This window comes from Gopherus evgoodei, chromosome 8 (genome assembly GCF_007399415.2).
Source record: "Gopherus evgoodei ecotype Sinaloan lineage chromosome 8, rGopEvg1_v1.p, whole genome shotgun sequence".
Classification (NCBI taxonomy): Eukaryota; Metazoa; Chordata; order Testudines; family Testudinidae; genus Gopherus; species Gopherus evgoodei.
Window position 1 is genome coordinate 113,446,305 of NC_044329.1, and position 16,987 is coordinate 113,463,291.

General features: G+C 53.6%; 1 protein-coding gene across 7 annotated transcripts in view; it reads left to right on the plus strand.

The window, feature by feature from the left end:
* Positions 1-16,721, plus strand: part of ELOVL1 (ELOVL fatty acid elongase 1) — a 32,815-nt gene extending 16,094 nt beyond the window's left edge. For all 7 annotated transcript variants that reach the window (XM_030571983.1, XM_030571985.1, XM_030571986.1 and 4 more), the window contains exons 3-9: positions 9,289-9,481; positions 10,190-10,380; positions 10,605-10,685; positions 11,100-11,156; positions 13,932-14,037; positions 14,474-14,610; positions 15,060-16,721. In XM_030571983.1, coding sequence (XP_030427843.1) covers positions 9,436-9,481; positions 10,190-10,380; positions 10,605-10,685; positions 11,100-11,156; positions 13,932-14,037; positions 14,474-14,610; positions 15,060-15,320 — 879 coding nt within the window. In that variant the 5' untranslated portion in view covers positions 9,289-9,435 and the 3' untranslated portion in view covers positions 15,321-16,721. The remainder of the gene's footprint in view (positions 1-9,288; positions 9,482-10,189; positions 10,381-10,604; positions 10,686-11,099; positions 11,157-13,931; positions 14,038-14,473; positions 14,611-15,059) is intronic.
* Positions 16,722-16,987: the final 266 nt, after the last annotated feature.

Here is a 16,987-nt window from a genome sequence, read left to right on the forward strand (position 1 = left end):
GGTCTTGGATGTTGCAGAAGTGCATTCCGTATCCTAGTTTTGGCTCCCAGGTAAACTTTCTTTCTCTCCTCCCTCCATGCTTCCTTTGCTGGCTGATAGCCACATTCTGCTGGGTGGTAGCTCTTGGGGGAGGTTGTGCTTGCAAAGGGAGTGTCATCTCTTGGGTAGCTAGGGCTGACCCCAGGGTGGGGTTTCAGTCATTAGAGCCCTCAAAGTTTTTCTCCTGGTTCTTACTTTCCAAACCCTTTAGTGTGCCTGTGCCCTTCTCCAAGTTCTCTGTTCAGTCCTTGTCTGTGTGATGCTGCAGCCAAGGCCTAGCCAGGGCGAGAGAGTGGAGTAGTAACTGGTAACTACAGGGCCTGTCCCAACAATCAAATTGAAGCCTTGCAGCCTGGAATTTGCACTCTTGTGTGTTTCAAATAACTGAGGTGGGTGCTGGTGAAGCCCTGTCTGCTTTCACCGAGTAGTGGGCTCCTCTGGGGCTTTGGCCCAGGGAATGGGACTCCCAGCTCTGCCTCTGGAAGGCTGTCAGCCTAACCCAAGTGCCTGTCAGGAAGCTGTTCCCCTTGGGACTTAACTGCACTGGTTGTAACACTGTTCCTCCACACACACTCCCACTTGTGCCCCAGCTAGTTGTGCTCTGCCTTGGCCTCTCCACTCTTTAGATATTTGTATAGAGGTGCTGGGTTCCACCTCCTTAATTATCATTGGGCTGGGCTGCCTGTAGCTGTATGGTCTAATCTTCTGCCCCCGCAATTGTTGTTGATTACTAGCACGGTGTTGGAGTTTCCACACTGGCCATAGGCTGCAGGCAGCTCAGGGCAGGAAGAGCTCTTGCTCGGATATCACTCATCTCATCCCTTCCTGCTCCAGATGCTCTGCCCAAGCCTCTTTGGTTGCTGCTCCCTTTGTTACCTTTGCCCATTTCTGATCCTGTGCTGCTGTGCTGCACGTGCAGGCTGTGTTCAGATGGTATTAGTGCAGCTGTTCTTTACTGATACTCTTACTGTTGCGAGGCAATGAGAATTGAAGGGTATGTCTACACTGCCAAAAAAGACCCTTGACAGCGAGTCTCAGAGCCTAGGTCAACTGATTTGGGCTTGCGGGGCTCAAGCTACAGGGATAAAAATAGCAATGCAGATGTTCCCGCTCAGGCTTTGAGACCTGGCCTCTGTGAGTGATTTCTCCCCACCCCGCATACACACAATCTCAGAGCCCAGGCTCTAGCCCAAGCGGAAGTGCTTATGCTGCTATTTTTATCCCCATAGCACAAACCTTGCAAGGATGAATGATTGGACCTGGGTTCTGAGACTTGCTTCTGCTCTCTTCCCCACCCCCACCTTTTTCTAAGATTTCATTCAAGGTCCTTGAAACATCGCTGCAGCCTGTCCAAGTCTTGAAAAGGCAAGGAAGTGGTATTGTAACACACACAGATGGGGAAACTTGACTTGCAGAGATGGGAAGTGACTTGTCTAATGTCACTTGGTGATTTGCAGTAGTCAGGAATAGATTCCGGACTAGCAGACTCCAGGTCTGTGCTGTAACTGCACAGGTCACTTCCTCTTAGCAGAGGGGCTGTCAGTTTGTTTTTTGGAATCCCAGACCCTCGCTACCCATATGGAATTTATTAAACGCTCCCTGTTAACACCTGTGCCTCGTACACTTTTGAAATCCAGTGCACTGGAGGAATGGATGCAGAGCATGCAGTCAGTTCACTGGTGTGAGGCCACCGGCCCCAAGTTAGCCTATCATACTTGGGTTCTAAAGCCGCTCTGCCTGTCGGTAAGAAGGAGACCTGGGGTGGCTGCTTGCCTAGACAGGCTGCATAGTTTGGCTCTCAGAACTGTGACATAGGAATCTGTTCGGTTGAGGGTGTTCTCCTTCAGAGATCTGTTTAGGGAACTCTCCGGGAGTGCACTGACCTTGGTGTTTGAGTATTCTGGTCCAGCAGAACTCTTCAGTCTTTTTCTGACTTGCAAGCCTGCACCAGGCATGTGGAATCAAACAGTAGGAAGGGAAAGCTCACCTTTCCCCTATTTTAAAGCTGCTGAACTGGTTCTGCCAGGTTTGAATCCAAGAGGCTGGTGCCATGATGTTGGAGTTTTCTTCTGGGTGCAGGAGACTGCTGAGTTGTTTGCATGGCATCTCCCTAGCTACTCTGGGAGGCCCAAGTCTAAGCACCTCTGGGTTACAGTCTAATTTTGTCAGGAAATGAGACTGCCGGAGGGTCTACTCCTTGGACAGACACGTCAGGCAGTCTGGTCGGAGGCTGGAGTCCTTGGCTGCTTCCTGCCTTTCTGAGAGTTAGAAATTTCCTCATGTGCCACGTGCCGCTGGGGCTTTAGGGAACAATCCTAAATTCAGTGCTTTTTTCCTCACTTTGGTCTGTTGCTTCAACTCTCTAAGGGGCAGACATTGAGTGCGATTTTGCCCTGACCACACTGGGGGAAGAGATGGGCTTGGCTGTCCCATAATACTCAGCCTGGCAACTTTGAACATAGCGTATCCTTAGCATGATGGTACTGCTTGGCCCTTGCTTATTCACTCCCTCATCTTCCTAGAAGTGCTTGGGCAGCATCCCATGGCTGCTTCTGCGAGTGACCTTATCGTTGACCATGGCTGTTTGCCATGTACTAAGTCAGTCTCTGACTTCCCTTCAACTCCTCAGCCTCTCCAGTACTGAGGTGCCTGGAGTGTAGTGCACCACCTCCGGTGCAGTCGCACCAGTGCTGTGCATACCGTTCTGATGTATAGTATCCATGTGTTGATCTTCCCCTCCCAGCTGGGACATGAGGCCTCTGCCTTTGTAGCTCTTAACCACATCCGCCTCTACTGCTGCCATACCATTGTGCAACCCCCTGGCTAATCTCCTGTTGCCCGCTGCTGGGTATTCCTAAAGGGCCCATCACTGTGATCTGTGTGCTGTCAGCATTCCTGCTTATGGGCCCCTCCCTCTCTCTGATGCTTTGCCTAGGCTTGATGTACGTTAGCAACTTACGTCTGTGTCCCTGTGTCACCCAGTGTAGACAGTGCTCTGTCGAGGGGAGGGCTTCCCCCTCAACATAGCTCTTGGGGAGGTGGAGTACCTGCACTGTTGGGAGAAGCTCTCCTGTCAGTGTAGGAGCATTAAGTGCAGATCTGCCCATAGTGGCAGGTCTGTGACTGTTCCAATCAGGCTGTCCCAGTGGAGTTAATTGGGGAGCAGGGGAAGTAAGAAATCAATTCCCACCCCTTCAAGGCCCTATTTATAGTGCTGGCAGAGAGGGGTGGAGGGAGCAGGGCTTGCAAGCCTGGAATGGAAGGGGCAAGGTCAGCTGAGGTAGAGCAGCCTGCCCTTCAAAGTGGGGGTGTAAGGTAAGTTCTGTAACTTGGGTAAGGGGGGAAACAAGGGGAAGTCCTGTCCCTTGACAGCATCCCTGTCTCCTGGCTGCCACCTGCAGCCTCATGGGGTCTAGATTCTCCAACCATAGAACTGACTCCTGCTGGCAGCTGCTCCTACCATTGTAAAGCACTTGGGTGTTTTCAGTGCATTGCTCTTCCTAGGCAGCAGAATCTCTGTCCCTGCTCAGCCAGCGCGGTGTGTGTGACACACTCTGCCTTATCTCGGGGCTGGCACCAGGTACTGCAGCATTCTCAGCACGTCTCAGGGAAAGAGATGCCCTGCTGATCTCTAGGGTGGTAGGAAATGTGGTGTGTGGATGTATGCTCAGCAGTGCGCATGGGTGGGCTCCCATGCACAATACTGTTATGGTTTCTGCTGTTGTCAGAAAGGCCTTCTCTGCAGGGTGGGTGGGGTGGGGAGGTCTCCTCCCTGGGCATTACCACATGGTTCCCCAGCTCCTGCCTCCTGACAAGCATGATGAGAGGCACAGGAGCCAGCTGTTTCTGTCATCTGGCTGGGGCCTCCATGGTACCCCAGCCCTGTGCCAACCAGTTACTGGCTCTCCAGCTCCCTTTCTGAAGCACACAGAAAGAAGAGCAACCATTTGGTCTCAGCACCAGGTGTGATCTGAGGCTCCTGGGCTCTATTTCCAGCTCTAGCACTGACTGGCTGGTGGCATTGGGTAGTCCCCTGTCATCCTGGTGCCAGCAGTGCTGGCTGATGTTTATAATGACTTCATTCCCATGGTCAGCTGGGTGAACCTCTCCCTTAATCCAGGCATCCTGGCTCTGTAGGCTGGGCAGGTTTCCCAGGCTTGCAGGGAGTTTGGGCAGTGCATCTGCTTCTCAATACCCTCTGACTTTGGAGCGCAGGCACTGCCCTGAATCTGCAGGGGCCCAAGGCATAGGAGTGAAGAGATGAGTGAGGGTGATAGCAATAATGCTTTGATTATATTGCTGAGTTGGCAGGCAAGATATTCTAAAGAGCTCTTGCTCTATGGATGTGTCTTCAGGGGCGTTAACTCACATTCTCCGCACTTCTCTTAAGTAGAGGATGCTGCAAAGGTTTCTGGGGGCATATTCTGTGATCCATAGCTTACATGTTTCGGCTAAACTTCAATGGTGTGTTTAATTCAAATTGGCAGGGTGAGGGTGGGAGTCACAAGTGCTAATGGAGCTCCTTGCCTGAGGAGGTTATGAAGGCTGGGACTATAACATTGTTTAAAAAAGAACTGGATAAATTCATGGAGGTTAAGTCCATTAATGACTATTAGCCAGGTTGGGTAAGGAATGGTGTCCCTTGACTCTGTTCAGCAGAGGATGGAGATGGATGGCAGGAGAGAGATCACTTGATCATTGCCTGTTAGGTTCACTCCCTCTGGGGCACCTGGCATTGGCCACTGTCGGTAGACAGGTACTGGGCTGGATGGACCTTTGGTCTGACCCGGTACGGCTGTTCTTATGTTAACGCAATCCTTGGATGTAGAAAGGGGACTCTTGAGGATTAGGTTGTTCTCGCTGGTCGTCGCACCAGGGTTGAGTTCTGGTATCCGCAAGCCAAGAAGGATATGGAAAAATTGGAGAGTCTCACAGAAGAGCCCTGAGAGAGAGTAAGGCCTTATTTTCCAATCCTTTCTTTTGAGAGACTCAGGTGAAAGAGACTGAGCTCCTTATCATACCACAGGCTGAGGGTAATTTGATTACATTTGTAAGTACCTCCATGGGGAACAGATGTTTGACAGTAGAGGGCTCTTCAGTTTGGCTAACCAGTCTACCACAATGCAATGGGTGGGAGCTGAAGCTAGACAAATTCAGACTAGAAATAATGTGCCGAGCTGGAACAATGAGAGTCATTAACCATTGGTACAGCTGTGGTGGGTTCTCCATCCCTGGAAACGGTTCAGTGAAGATTGGTTGCTTTCCAAAGAGAGATGCTCTAGCTCAAGCACAGCTGTTGGAATTGAAGCAGGAATTAATACAGGGCATGGGTCCGGCCTGTGTGATGCAGGAGGTCAGACTAGAGCAAAAACGGTCCCGTCTGGGCTTGGAATATATTAATGTGAGTTGTGTTAACATGTGTCCAGAGCAAAGAATGGCCTGTTAGCACCACACGAATGCCCTCGTCCTCCAATGACCTCCTATGATTCTCTTCTCTCCCTTCTCCCCCATGCCCACCAGGACAGGCAAACTCTCTTCCACAATTCACTGGACAGAATTCGTAGCTTGAGACAAGCCCTCAGATAGGTGCCACGGGGGTGGGAAGGATTGAACATGTCATCCCCCTGGCCCCAGACAGCTCACTAGTGGTAGATGCTGAGAGGGGGGCAGTGGCCAAACAGATTGGTGGAATGGGGTCTAGTGGGGTCACTCTTGCTGTAACTGCGCCCTGTGGCGGAGGAGCTGCTGCCCATGGGTTGGCCATTGTGGGCCAGGCAGTGACTCTCTAGGAGAGAGCTCAGTGCCATCTGTCCTGTGTACCAGTGTCCTCCCTGGCGGGTTGCTGGGGGCTGGCATCCCCCATCCTGTGGGGTGTGTCTGCACCTTCCCTGGGGCCCTTCACTGTGCTAGAGGCTGGGGCCTACCCTGCACAGAAACTGCAGAGAGGGGGCTGTTGTCTGTGGAAGGTGGGTGGGTGGAGTGTCTCTTGGCAGGAGAGCCAAGGGAGTTCCCTCTCTGGGCTGGCTCTGAGTGAGTCAGGCAGGGCTGGGCCTGCAGTCAGAGCTATCCCAGGCGCACTCTCCCCTCCCTTCCTGTCCCACTCACCCCTCGGGCAGGTGGAGGAGGGCATGGCAGGTGGAGGAAGGCACTGCAGATGGCTGTCCTCAGAGCTGTTCCATGCCTGCTGTCCCATTTCCAGGAGAGCACCTGGCTTGCTGTGTGCTTGGCAGAGTGAGCTGTGTGGATGACTGTCGGGTACTACAGCTAATGAGGCCAATAGGAGACATGTGGTCTGGGAAGTGCTGGGGTTGTGTGGCTAGCACCCTCCCAAGGCCAGGGGTAGGTCATAGGGAGCCATGCATGGGATTTGGAGACCAGCGAGCTGGTGTCCAGTTGCCTGAGCTGGCAGCTTTCACCCAGCCCTGCTGTTCCTCTGTCTTGGGTGCTGCTGCCCAGGGGCTGTCCCCCTCCCTGGCTGGGACCTGCAGAAGCTCAAAGCTTTATCTTCAGTGTTCTGGTGGCCATTGATATCCTGAGGCCCGTGTGCGGTGGCCCCTCCCTTCTTTGCCCTGGCAGGAATAACTTCGTTTTGCTCGGATGATGGGTATGTGAGCAGCAGGGAGGGGTGGTGGTGCCATGGCACCCTCGTGGCTCTGTTGTGTAAGGAGTAGGATCACCCTAGCTGGTTTGGGCAAGTGCTTAAAGAGGCACGGTGAGGGAATCAGGCTGCAGCCATGTGGAGGGCTGGGGTCTCTCTCCAGGCGTGAGAGGGATTGGGCATGGCCGTGGTCCGGGAAGAAGCCCCTTCTGTGTGGGGAGGGGGAACGTAGTGCTGGAGGATGCAGATGGCCCAGCTCTGGGAACTGGGTTGGTGCAAGTGGCTTCTCCACTGCAGCAAATGGAGTGAAGCTGTTAGGTGTGGCTGGCATTGAGCCCTGCGCCCACATGGCACTGAGCTGTGCAGCAAGAAGCCGGCTGAGAACAGCCTGATGGGGAGGAACGGGTGCTGCTGCAGCTGGGCTCTTCCAGTGTCTAAGTAGGGCTAGAAGGGCCTGATGGCTCATCTAGGCTGACCTGTGCATCACGGGCCACCAGCACTTGCACACTAGCCCAGCAACCAAAACAAGACCCACAGGAAACTAGGCTGGGATGTGCCACAGGCAGAGAGTGGAGGGGACTGAGGTGCACCAGTGCTTGGGGCCCCTGCAATGACAGGGCAATGATTCTGTGAGATGTCCAGATAATCCTGGGAAGTGACCTCCAGACTCGCATGATGCAGGGGAAGGTGTTAGCACGACCCTGACGCTGTTCAACTTTAAACAAGGTTTGGGGTTTGACTAGAGAGCCCTCAGCCTGCATAAGCCCATGGCAAACACAGTATTAAAAATCTTTTTATTTAAGACGCAGAAAAGGAGAAACAGCTCATGCATTAAGTGAGGCTTATGTTGTAACCACCCCCCTTTTTTTTTTCCCTTGGGTTTTTAGCAGTAGAATTTTTAAAAGGGAAAATTGCTGTTTGATGATCTTAGTCCTTTTTGGGGAAAAGAGAAGAAGGTAGCTGAGTGGTGCTGGAGCTGCTGTTGCTGGTAACATTTGTTCCCATTTTCTAGAAGATGAGACAAAACCTATGAAGGGAGAAGAAAACAGAAGATAAAAAATGCAGATTCTGTCTCTGCTGTTGACTCTCACTTGCTGCTGGGGAAACACAAGCCTAGTGCTTGACTTTATTAACCATTCCGAGGCCTGGCAAACTTGTACCAGCATTGGGCTGTTTAGGACATTGCTTTTGTTTGTCTCTTTTTGTTACTGGCTCACAACCATGTTGCAAAATTGAGACAGACTGTGATTAGAAAGATGAGGAGAGAAGTAAGATGGGGAAGGAAAAGGACACAAGGGTGGGGGGGCAGAGGAGAGAGGGATGACACATTCTTACATCCCAGGTGGTGGTGGGGATCTGGCTGAAGTTGGTGGAGGTGATGCTGTGATCTGGGTCTCTCTCCCTGGGCTGGTCTGGTCAGGATAGCACTCGGGATCCGGACGATGAGGACCCAGTGGTGGTGTGATACCTCTTGGGAACCCAGTGGAGATGGCAGCTGTGATGGTGAAGCTTGCGTCGTCTTCTTTTCCATCAGCCAAGGGTTTTGTCAGACAGCTTTTTCATTTCTTGCTCCCTTCCTCAAACCAAAAAAATCCTTTTATTTTAAGGACTCCAGAAGGGATGGTGGGTGGAATAGCCCGTCACTCGTTATTTTGCCCATTGGTTAGGGCAGTGAGTCTCAAACTCTTTTGTACTGGCACATAGCAGGCCTCTGAGTGCGGTTTCCCTCTTATAAATTAAAAACACTTCTTAATATATATTTAGATCATTATAAATGCTGGAGGAAAAGTGGTGTGTGGGGTGGAGGTTGACAGTTTGCCAACCCCCCCCCCCACACTTAATAATCTCACAACCCTCTAAGGGGTCCCAACCCCCAGTCTGAGAACCCTTGAGTTAGGGCTAACTTCCAGCGCACCAACTTTGGTCCACTGAGTTCCAGTTCCACACTTCTCCTGTTTACCTGGCGTAATTTTAATTCAGTTCTTGAGATGTATTAGTGCAATAGTTCTCAACCAGGGGTACCCGCACAGGTCTTGATGGCAGGCCTGGTGTCCCTAACATCTGTTTTCCAGATGCTGGGAATGGGTGACAGGGGATGGATCACTTGATGATTCCCTGTTCTGTTCATTCCCTCTGGGGCACTTGGCATTGGCCACTGTCGGCAGACAGGATACTGGGCTAGATGGACCTTTGGTCTGACCCAGTGTGACCGTTCTTATGTCTTCCAGGGGCCATATCAACGTACCTAGACATTTGCCTAGTTTTACAAAACAGGCTATGTAAAAAGCACTAGCAAAGTCAGTACAATTAAAATTTCATACAGATAATGACTTGTTTCTACTGCTCTATATACTATACGCTGAAATGTGAGGGCAATCTAATCATTTTATTTTTTAGTTATATGATAAAAAGGAGAAAAGAAGCATTTTTCAGTAATATGCAGTGACAGTTCTGTATTTTTATGTCTGATTTTTGTAAGCAAGTAGATTTTAAGTGAGGTGAAACTTAAGGGTATGCAAGACACATCAGACTCCTGAAAGGGGTACAGTTGTCTGGAAAGGTTGAGAGGCACGGTATTAGTGGGCCTCAGACTGAATTTATTCAAACAAATCTCCCTTGTGCACCTTTTCCCATCACATTTATTGTTGTAGGTTACTGTGGCACTTGGTGAACTTTCACTTTTTACGGTGAAGCTCGCACGCTTGGTAAATCAGCAGGCTCTGCTCACCACAGAAGCTGGGGATCCTGAGCCCAGAAAACCTGACCCTTCCCTGACTCTCTGCAGAACTCCAGCTGTTATGGAAGCAATTGTAACAATGTACCGGGACTTCATGAAGGGAACAGGTGAGATCTTCCTTCCGTGCCCAGCTGCTGGTCAGGGAGCTGGGTGCCATGGGAGCTGCAAAAACAACAAGGTGTCCGGTGGCACCTTAAAGACTAACAGATTTATTTGGGCATAAGCTTTTGTGGGTAAAAAACCTCACTTCTTCAGATGCATGGAGTCCATGGGAGCTGCCTGAAGGACTCGCCCTGCTTGCTGGCCATCACAGCACTCAGTGGAATACAGTTCCACAGCTCTTGGATTCACACTGGTACTGAGCCATGCTGCAGGACCCCTGTTCTGTGCTCCCGATGCCCTTGGGGTGCCCCCATTACTGAGCCATGCTGTGGAACTCCTGCTCTGCTTTGGGTGTCTGGGATGCTGCTGCTCTTAGTGCCTCCTGCATGGTATTGGATGCCATCTGAGGGGCAGGGGATAAGTCCTGGAGTGGAGCTTTCACCCAAAGTGGTTTGTGGCTGCCATGGAGCCTGGTGTGCATTAGGAATTACTGGGGTTCATCAGGTGCTCCCAACCACCTCCCTCCCTGAGCGCCATGTAACCGTGATTGCCCAGGAGGAGCTGGGGGTCTCCAAGGGCCATACTCTGGGTCAGTGGCAGAGTCCAGATCTCCTGACTCAGAGCAGTGCCCTGACTGCAGGCAAAGGGAAGCAGGGGCTCGGATTGGGGAGTGGTTTCATCCTTACCAGCATCCTTTGTGCCTCTCCCTGTAGACCCCCGCATAGCTGAGTACCCACTGATGCAGTCGCCCTTCCTAATGATGGGGATCCTACTGGGCTATGTCTACTTTGTGCTGTCCCTGGGCCCCCGGCTGATGGCGAACAGGAAGCCCTTTGACCTGAAGAAGTTCATGGTGATCTACAACTTCTTCCTGGTGGGCCTCTCACTCTACATCGTCTATGAGGTGAGGTGCCAATGGCCGTGCGGTCTATGCCATGCGTTTGTGCCATCAGTCCCTACCCCTGGACAATCCGAGCTGCTGGGCAGAGGGCACCTGGCTGCCTGGTGACTGAGGCATCCCCCTGTGGTTGCCTTGGGAGCTTCGGCCTGCCCTCTCTCTGAGGGGGAGGGTGGGCATTGGGGTGTGGTATGTGCTAAACCTGGTCTGGCGGTGTCCCCTTGTTGCAGTTCCTGATGGCAGGCTGGCTGACGGGATACACCTGGAGATGTGACCCTGTGGATTTTTCCCAGGACCCCAAGGCCCTTCGGGTAAGTTCTCCCCTCTTGCTGCAAGCAGAATGGAACCCTTAATCACAGGCCCCGGGCAGCATGCAGCTGCTTCCTTCCTGTTGCTGTAGCCATTGGCCTTGGGGACCTCTGGCCCAAGATGGTGGCTGGGTGTCTCCTGTGGCTTATAAAGCAGCAGCGGGAGCTGAATAAAGAGGCTGTGCCTTCCAGAGATAGGAGTGTGGGTGCCATTATGGGATTGCAGAGACCCAGGAGTCCATCTACTGAACTACAGAGGAAAGTGTCACAGCCCTGACATTTGTTGGCCCTTGCTGGCTGCCTGAAACGAACCTGTCTGGGAGGGTTGGACTACAGGGCAGTGGGGCACCCTGCACCAGGGCAGAGCTGGGTGGGCATTGCCTGATCTGTGACGCACATGCTCTCTCCTTGTTGCAGATGGTCCGTGTAGCTTGGCTTTTTGTCTTCTCCAAGTTAATTGAGCTGATGGACACGGTAAGTGATGGATCTTGGGGGAGTGGTAATCAGGCACCCACTCCCTGGCCCCACTCTGCCTCCCCAGCACTCCAAATTTCCTAGAGTGGTTTGCAAATCCAAATGAGCCTGGCCCAGACCCCAGTGCTGGGCCTCAGCAGTGCTCGTGGAAAAATACAGAGACTAGGAATAATGAGCTTCATGAGAATAGCCACACTGGGTCAGACCAGTGGTTCATCTAGCCCAGTATCCTGTCCTCCGGCAGTGGCCAGTGCCAGGTGCTTCAGAGAGAGTGAATGGAACAGGACAATTTATCGAGTGATCCATCTGCTGTCATCTAGTCCCAGCTTCTGGCAGTCAGAGGTTTAGGGATACCCAGAGCATGGGGTGGTAGCTAGTGATGGAGCTTCCCTATACCTCGTGCCAGGTCATTGCCCTGGAGCAGTGACCAGAGATTCCCTTCGTGGGCTTTGGAAATGAATGTGAGGGAGCCAGGACCCATCCAAAAAATAAGCCCAGCCCATGGGAGGTGAGCGCTTCCTTTCATGCCAGTGCCAGTCTCTCCCCTTCCTGAGCGGGGGCAGGTTGCAGTTTTTCCACCTTCCCTGATGGCTGCGCAGGTATTCACTGATTACTGGGAATTGGCACTGCCCTGGTAAGCATGGCACCATCATCCCTGGTGGCTGCTGAATCAGATGTTAGGATACAGGACAAGAAGCAGTGGGTTCTCCCCAACACATCACCTGAGCTTTGGAAGGACCCTCCCTGCTGCTGGAGCCTCTGCAGTCACTCTAGGTTCTTCTTCGAGTGCTTGCTCATATCGATTCCAATTAGGTGTGTGCGTGCAGTCAGAATTTTTACCTTCCAGTGGTTCGGCTGTGGAGCCTCCTGGAGCAGTACCTTCATGGCATTGGATTTATACCCCGGCCGACCCAGCGGCCCTCAGTTTCTTCTTACTTTCCGTGATGGTCTTGTGGAGCTTGGCTTTGCTACTCTTCACTCTCCCTAGCGTTCCCCTACAGTTTGTTAATAGTTTGTTATAGAGTTTACTATAATTAGAACTACAACTATTACAGTAGTTGGTATTAGTGGGGGAAAAGAGGTTTTCCCCTCCTTCCCATATTTGATTGGGCTCATGCCCAAAGCTCCAGGCTTTAAGCCCTGCGGATCCTGCTTCAAGCCCATACCAAAAAGTGACCCCCCCACAACTCTTGCCTGGAGTGTCTGGTGGAATCTCACCAGGCGGAGAAGTGCAGGATTTGCAAGAGCTTTTGCCCACGGACTAAGACGGAGCAAGACTTTCGTTTAAGACAGTTCCATATGGAGGTGGCTCTTAGTCCTGAGCCTCTAGGGGCATGCCAAGACCCAGTGCCAAGTGCTTTGGTACGCAGTGCCCCGGCTTCAGCTACAGGAACAGTACCGCGCTCGGACTCTGCGGTCCCTGGCACCACAATCAACTTCTGCAGTCCGACACTGCTCTCTCTCACCTGACCAGAAGTGGCACCAGAAAAGGTTGGCCCACCTCCACCCCTCCCGGATCTGCCTTCAGAACCTCGTCCCCCAGCAGAGTGCCCGGGGACACAGGTGATGGCCTCAGCCCTGTTGATTCTGGCCCTGGGGATGGAGCTGAGTTGGTGCAACTGGTCTTCCACCTCACAGCATGGTTGAGGTCCAGTTGCCATTTACACCAGATACCTTTGCAGCGGCAAGGGATCTGATTGCCATGACTGTATCGGCATCCCCTCAACAGACCAAGGCACTACCACCTATCCACGTGGCACCATCCAGGGGCAAACTGGCTCTTATTCACCTGCCGGCACTGTCGGGCAAGTCCCGGCCCCGCTCGCAGTCCCGGCACCAGTCTCGACACCACTCCGTCCGCCGGTCACCATCCAGGAGTAGGTCCCGGTCCCGACACCGCTCCCAACACCAGTCATTGTTCTTGAGACCCAGGTCCAGGTGCCGGTCCCGGTCCTGACACTGCTCCCCAGTGGAAAACGACGCAGCTCTTAGTCGCGATAGCAGACCTGATGGAAGGATCTTCCAGTCTTCTCTCAGCAGATCTCGTCCTGGATCACATCATGTATTTGTCCCTGCTATGACCTGGCCGGGGCCCTGACCCCCGTCTCACTGCTCACTCCATGAGGGCTCAAGCCTCGTCAGCAGCCTTCCTGACCAGGTGCCAATCCAGGAGATCTGCAGAGCTGCTACTTGGTCTTCAGTGCATACGTTTGCCTCACGCTATGCCATCATTAGACATCCCAGAGACGATGTGGCATTTGGTAGAGCAATCCTACAATCCACAGTACTTCACTCTGACCCCACTGCCCAAGTAAGGTTTGGGAGTCACCTAACTGGAATGGATATGAGCAAGCACTTGAAGAAAAGACAGTTACTCACCTTTGTAACTGTTGTTCTTCGAGATGTGTTGCTCATATCCATTCCAAACCTGCCCTCCTTCCCCTCTGTCGGAGTAGCCGGCAAGAAGGAACTGAAGGGGCAATGGGTTGGCCGGGGTATATATTCAGTGCCATAAAGGCGGCACTCCAGGGGCTCCACAGCTGACCCACCAAGTGTTGCTAGGGTAAAAATTCTGACAGCCATGCATGCGGTGTGCACACACCTAATTGGAATGGACATGAGCAACCCATCTTGAAGTACAAGAGTTACAAAGGTGAGTAACCGTCTTTTCCTGAGAGCCCTGGCAGAACCTCTTCACTTTCAATAGCCGTCCTGTCCCACCTGCTCCAGCTTCTGCTGACTCGGCCACCCACCTGCTTCTCTCTCTGCTTCTAGGTGATCTTCGTCCTGCGCAAGAAGAATGAGCAGATCACCTTCCTGCACCTCTTCCACCATTCTGTCCTGCCTTGGAGCTGGTGGTGGGGTGCTAAGTTTGGCCCAGGTGAGGGCTGGCACACTGAACCACCCTGCAGGGAGGGGAGGGGAGATCTGGTCCCAGTCTCCCAGTGAGAGGCCTACGCCGCCCTGCTGGCCTCAGGGCTCTTCTGCCATTGTTCCCCGTGGGCCCTGCAAGGGAAGATCTTACACTACCATTGTAGGAGTGCATGCACAGTCTTCCCATGCCTGGCTGTAGCCCCCATTCTCAACCAGTGGCTGAGTCAAACCCCTTTCCTACCCACCCCTCACACCCATTATTCCCCTTTTGTGGGGGCTGGGAGCCCTGTGTGGGCATGGGGAGGGCTGTAGTGCAGTTTGGCTTGCTGCTTAGGTCATCCATGAGCTTGGGAGCCTATGCCCCTGTCAGGTGAGGGTGGGGGGTGCAGCACCACAGGGTGGGAGTGGCCCACAGCGCTAACCATCTCTTCCCTGCCCGGCAGGGGGAATGGGTTCCTTCCATGCCATGATCAACTCCATGGTGCATGTCATCATGTATTCCTACTACGGGCTTTCTGCGGCAGGGCCTGCCTTTCAGAAGTACCTCTGGTGGAAGAAGCACATCACAGCTGTCCAGCTGGTGAGTCGGGGCTGCGCAGCAGCCACAAATGCCCCATACACCCCTGGGGCTGGGTGTTCCTGTGGAGGCACAGCATGGGGTCAGGGTCGCTCTGGAAATGATCCATGTCAACCTCTGGCAGGACCAGCACTCTCATTAGGGTTCAGGTGGGGCTGTGTCCATCCCACACTGAGGACCTTAGCAGGCTGTGCCTGTCTGGGTGCTGTGACCAGCTGAGGTCTGCAGCAGCTCCATATACTGTCCTGGAAAGGGCTGGGCTTCGCCCCCTCCAGGGTCACCCTCGTGGTGCTGTTCTCAGTGTGTGCCCTGTGTGAATGGGCGCTCTCCCATGGGCTAGGGGACGGAGGTGTAGCTGCAGTTGGGATGCTCCTCTCCTCCCCTCCCCCTCAAGTAACTGGTCCCCTCTCTGCCTCCTTCTCCTGCTGCGCACACTCCACACTGGCTCCCAGGCGCAGTTCGTGATTGTCTCCATCCACATCTCCCAATACTACTTCATGCCCGGCTGCCAGTACCAGTACCCCATCTTCATCCACCTTATCTGGATTTATGGGACCATCTTCTTCATCCTCTTCTCCAACTTCTGGTACCACTCCTACACCAAGGGCAAGCGGCTGCCCAAGGGGGCCCAGTATCCAGCCCAGCTCCAACACAACGGCATCAGCCTGCACGAGAACAGCGCTGTCACCAACGGCAAAGTGAAAGCCAACTAGAGGGCCAGCCCCTCCCAGAGCCAATGAGAGCCCCGGGGCAGAGGTGGCTGGGACTGTCCCCCTGCTTCTGGGTGTTACTAGCCAAATCAAGTGCCTACAGACTGTTGTATCCCAAGTGCCCGGCCCTGCTCCCTGCTGCCCTGTCTGTCTTCAGGCACGGCCCCTCTGCTCTGGGTAGCTTCTCCCACCATTGTGGGGGAGGCTCCTGCTGCTTCCTGCCATGTGAGCAGAGGAGCAGCCACCTGCGTCGCTGGCAGAGGGGTTACAGCCCTGCTCTGTTGTCTCCAAAGGAACTTCCCCTTAAGTGCCTGTCTGCCCCTTCTGCCAGGGCCCCCTTCCTGCACCAGGAGGCTGCTCCATGGTGAGTAGGACCAAACATGGAGCCCACCCCACCTTTGCCATGTGTTTGGGCCCTATGTGAATGAGGGGAGTCACTCTCCATTTGACTCCAGGTGCTCCCTGTGCCCCTCTGCTCTCAGCACTGCTGCCTGGGAGTGTAAGGCCCTGGGCCTCACTCCCACCTCAAGGACCCTGGGTCCTCCTAATCCATCATCTGTCCTTGCCACTTCATTGCATTTCATTGTGCTGCTCCTTCCCGGCTCCAGTATGCATAGCGAGGGGTTGCTGGGCCCTGCACTGAAAGCTCTGGCACTCCAGGACAGCTGGATGGGGTGCAGGGTCAGGTCCCACTCTGGTTACTACTTGAATGTGAGGCTGGGCCTACCACCCCTGTGCACTGGCTGACCCTTTTCACCCTGTGCCTTGCACACACATGGGCCATGCTGACACTTGGGGGGGGGGGGGGGGAAAGCCGTTCCCAGAGCGCATGCTCCCGGCCTGCCTGCACCCTTCTTTCTTGGCTGGCTGTGGGGCGAGTGAGTCCTTTCTGGCCATGGCTGCCTATGCCTCTGCTGGCTGCCTGAGAGCTAGCCTCTTCAGGTTATGGCTTGGTCCAGTGTCGGAGCAACTGCGTTTTTGTCTCCCTCTGCTTAATACCCGTAAACTCAAGACTGGAGCAATAATCTCCCCTGGAATTTGCTCCATTGCTGCCGTGGCATTGGGCCAATAGTACGCTGAAGCCCAGCAGCCGTGTGCACAGTGAGAGGAGGTCAGAGCATGGCCTCAGCCCTCTTCCTCCCAGTGGCCCTGCTGTCCCTTGTGCAGGTTCCCAGGACAGCGCCCTTTGTGCCTTGTAAGTGTTTCCACTTGGCATGAGGGGCCTGTTCTTGCATTTGGGAGTAGTGCAGCAGCTGGTCAGTGGGCATCTCCCACTCTGGCTGCAGTCCAAGCCTTGTTGGTGTGCATCCTGTGGGGGAAGTAGGGGGCCGTGAGCACCCCCCCCCCAATCCGGGCTGCTCTTGTGTATCTCCAGAAATAAAGACAGAAGGAGAAGCGGCTCTACCCTCTTGTTTTCCAAGATCTTTTTTTAGTGTGAACTCAGTGACCCTTCCCAGCCTTGCCTGAGCTAGATAGAGATGTGACGTGAAAGAAAGAAGTGCCTTGCCCTGGCAGAACATGACAGGGAGACAGCAGGCACCTGCAGTGAACTCGCTTTCTTGAGGGCAGCTGCTCGTGGCTGGGAGGGAGTTAACAAGGCAGCAGATACTAGAATCACTTTCTGCTGGGTAAGGCAGCTGGACTCAGAGCACTCTGGGAAGAACAATGGT